The 899-nt window shown below is 60.8% G+C and overlaps 1 protein-coding gene across 1 annotated transcript; it reads right to left on the reverse strand.

The window, feature by feature from the left end:
* Positions 1-399: 399 nt before the first annotated feature.
* On the reverse strand, positions 400-854 carry LOC108804263 (PHD finger protein 23A-like; the record flags this gene model as incomplete). Its single annotated transcript, XM_018576004.1, has 1 exon — positions 400-854. A coding segment is annotated over one exon (441 nt), but the record flags the coding sequence as incomplete, so codon positions are not given.
* Between the last annotated feature and the right edge of the window lie 45 nt (positions 855-899).

The raw sequence follows: 899 nt of genomic DNA on the forward strand, positions 1-899 counted from the left end.
TCACCCCATAATGGAAGCTGGTGGGAGGATTACAGGAGTCAGAGGGATTCATTGAATGCAGACCACACCCCCAGACTGGCCTACAGCAGTCACCTGACACCAGGCCCCTCCCCTTTTACTGCCCACAAACAGGTTGGCAAAGCAGAACATTCGGCTGCTATAGGGACACTTTCCGTATGCCCCGCCCCCTCCTCCCCCCCTAACGCCGCTCGGGGCCCCGACTGCTCTGCTATCCACAATCTCCCCCGTAGGCCACCAATAGAGCCGAGTGTGATTTGGGGGTCCCGGGGCCTTCATAGAGAAGTGGGGTGCAGGGGGGTGGCACAGGGTGGGGGGAGGGTCCATCATAGGATGGACTTCAACAAGAGAGCTCCCCCACCAATGGCTACAGAAGGGAGGAGCTATGTGCTCATTTACATATGGACACGCCCCTTACCGGACTCCACCATGATGTCTTCATCCATCACCTGCGTATCGGCGTCACTGGAGCTGCCGCCGCCGTCCCGGCTGCTTTCTGCACTGGGGGGAGGTTGTGGTGCGGGGGGAGGAGCCAACGGTCTCCGCCCCCGGTCCTCATCATCAGTGTCCGTGTCACTCATTTTCACAGCAGCTCCGCCTCTGTGTCGCTGCCTCCTCTTTCGGCGGTTGCTCCGCCTCACCCGGGAATGCTCCGCCCCCTTCCTCTTCCCGCTGCTTTCTCCTGCTTGGCCCTTGGCCTTCATTACGAATGTCTGAATAGTGCTGAGGTCAGAGGTCGCGGGGGCGGCAGAGCCTCTCGGGGGGTCCGGGGAATCCCAACTGTCACTCTCCTCCGTCCGATGAGGAGAGGTGCCCGGAGGGGTCCATGACGGCTCCTAGGGGGAGGGACAAAGGTTAATAGGTGACCGCCATTGGTCCAA

Source organism: Nanorana parkeri, unplaced genomic scaffold (assembly GCF_000935625.1).
Source record: "Nanorana parkeri isolate BGI_ZX_2015 unplaced genomic scaffold, ASM93562v1 scaffold8621, whole genome shotgun sequence".
NCBI lineage: Eukaryota > Metazoa > Chordata > Amphibia > Anura > Dicroglossidae > Nanorana > Nanorana parkeri.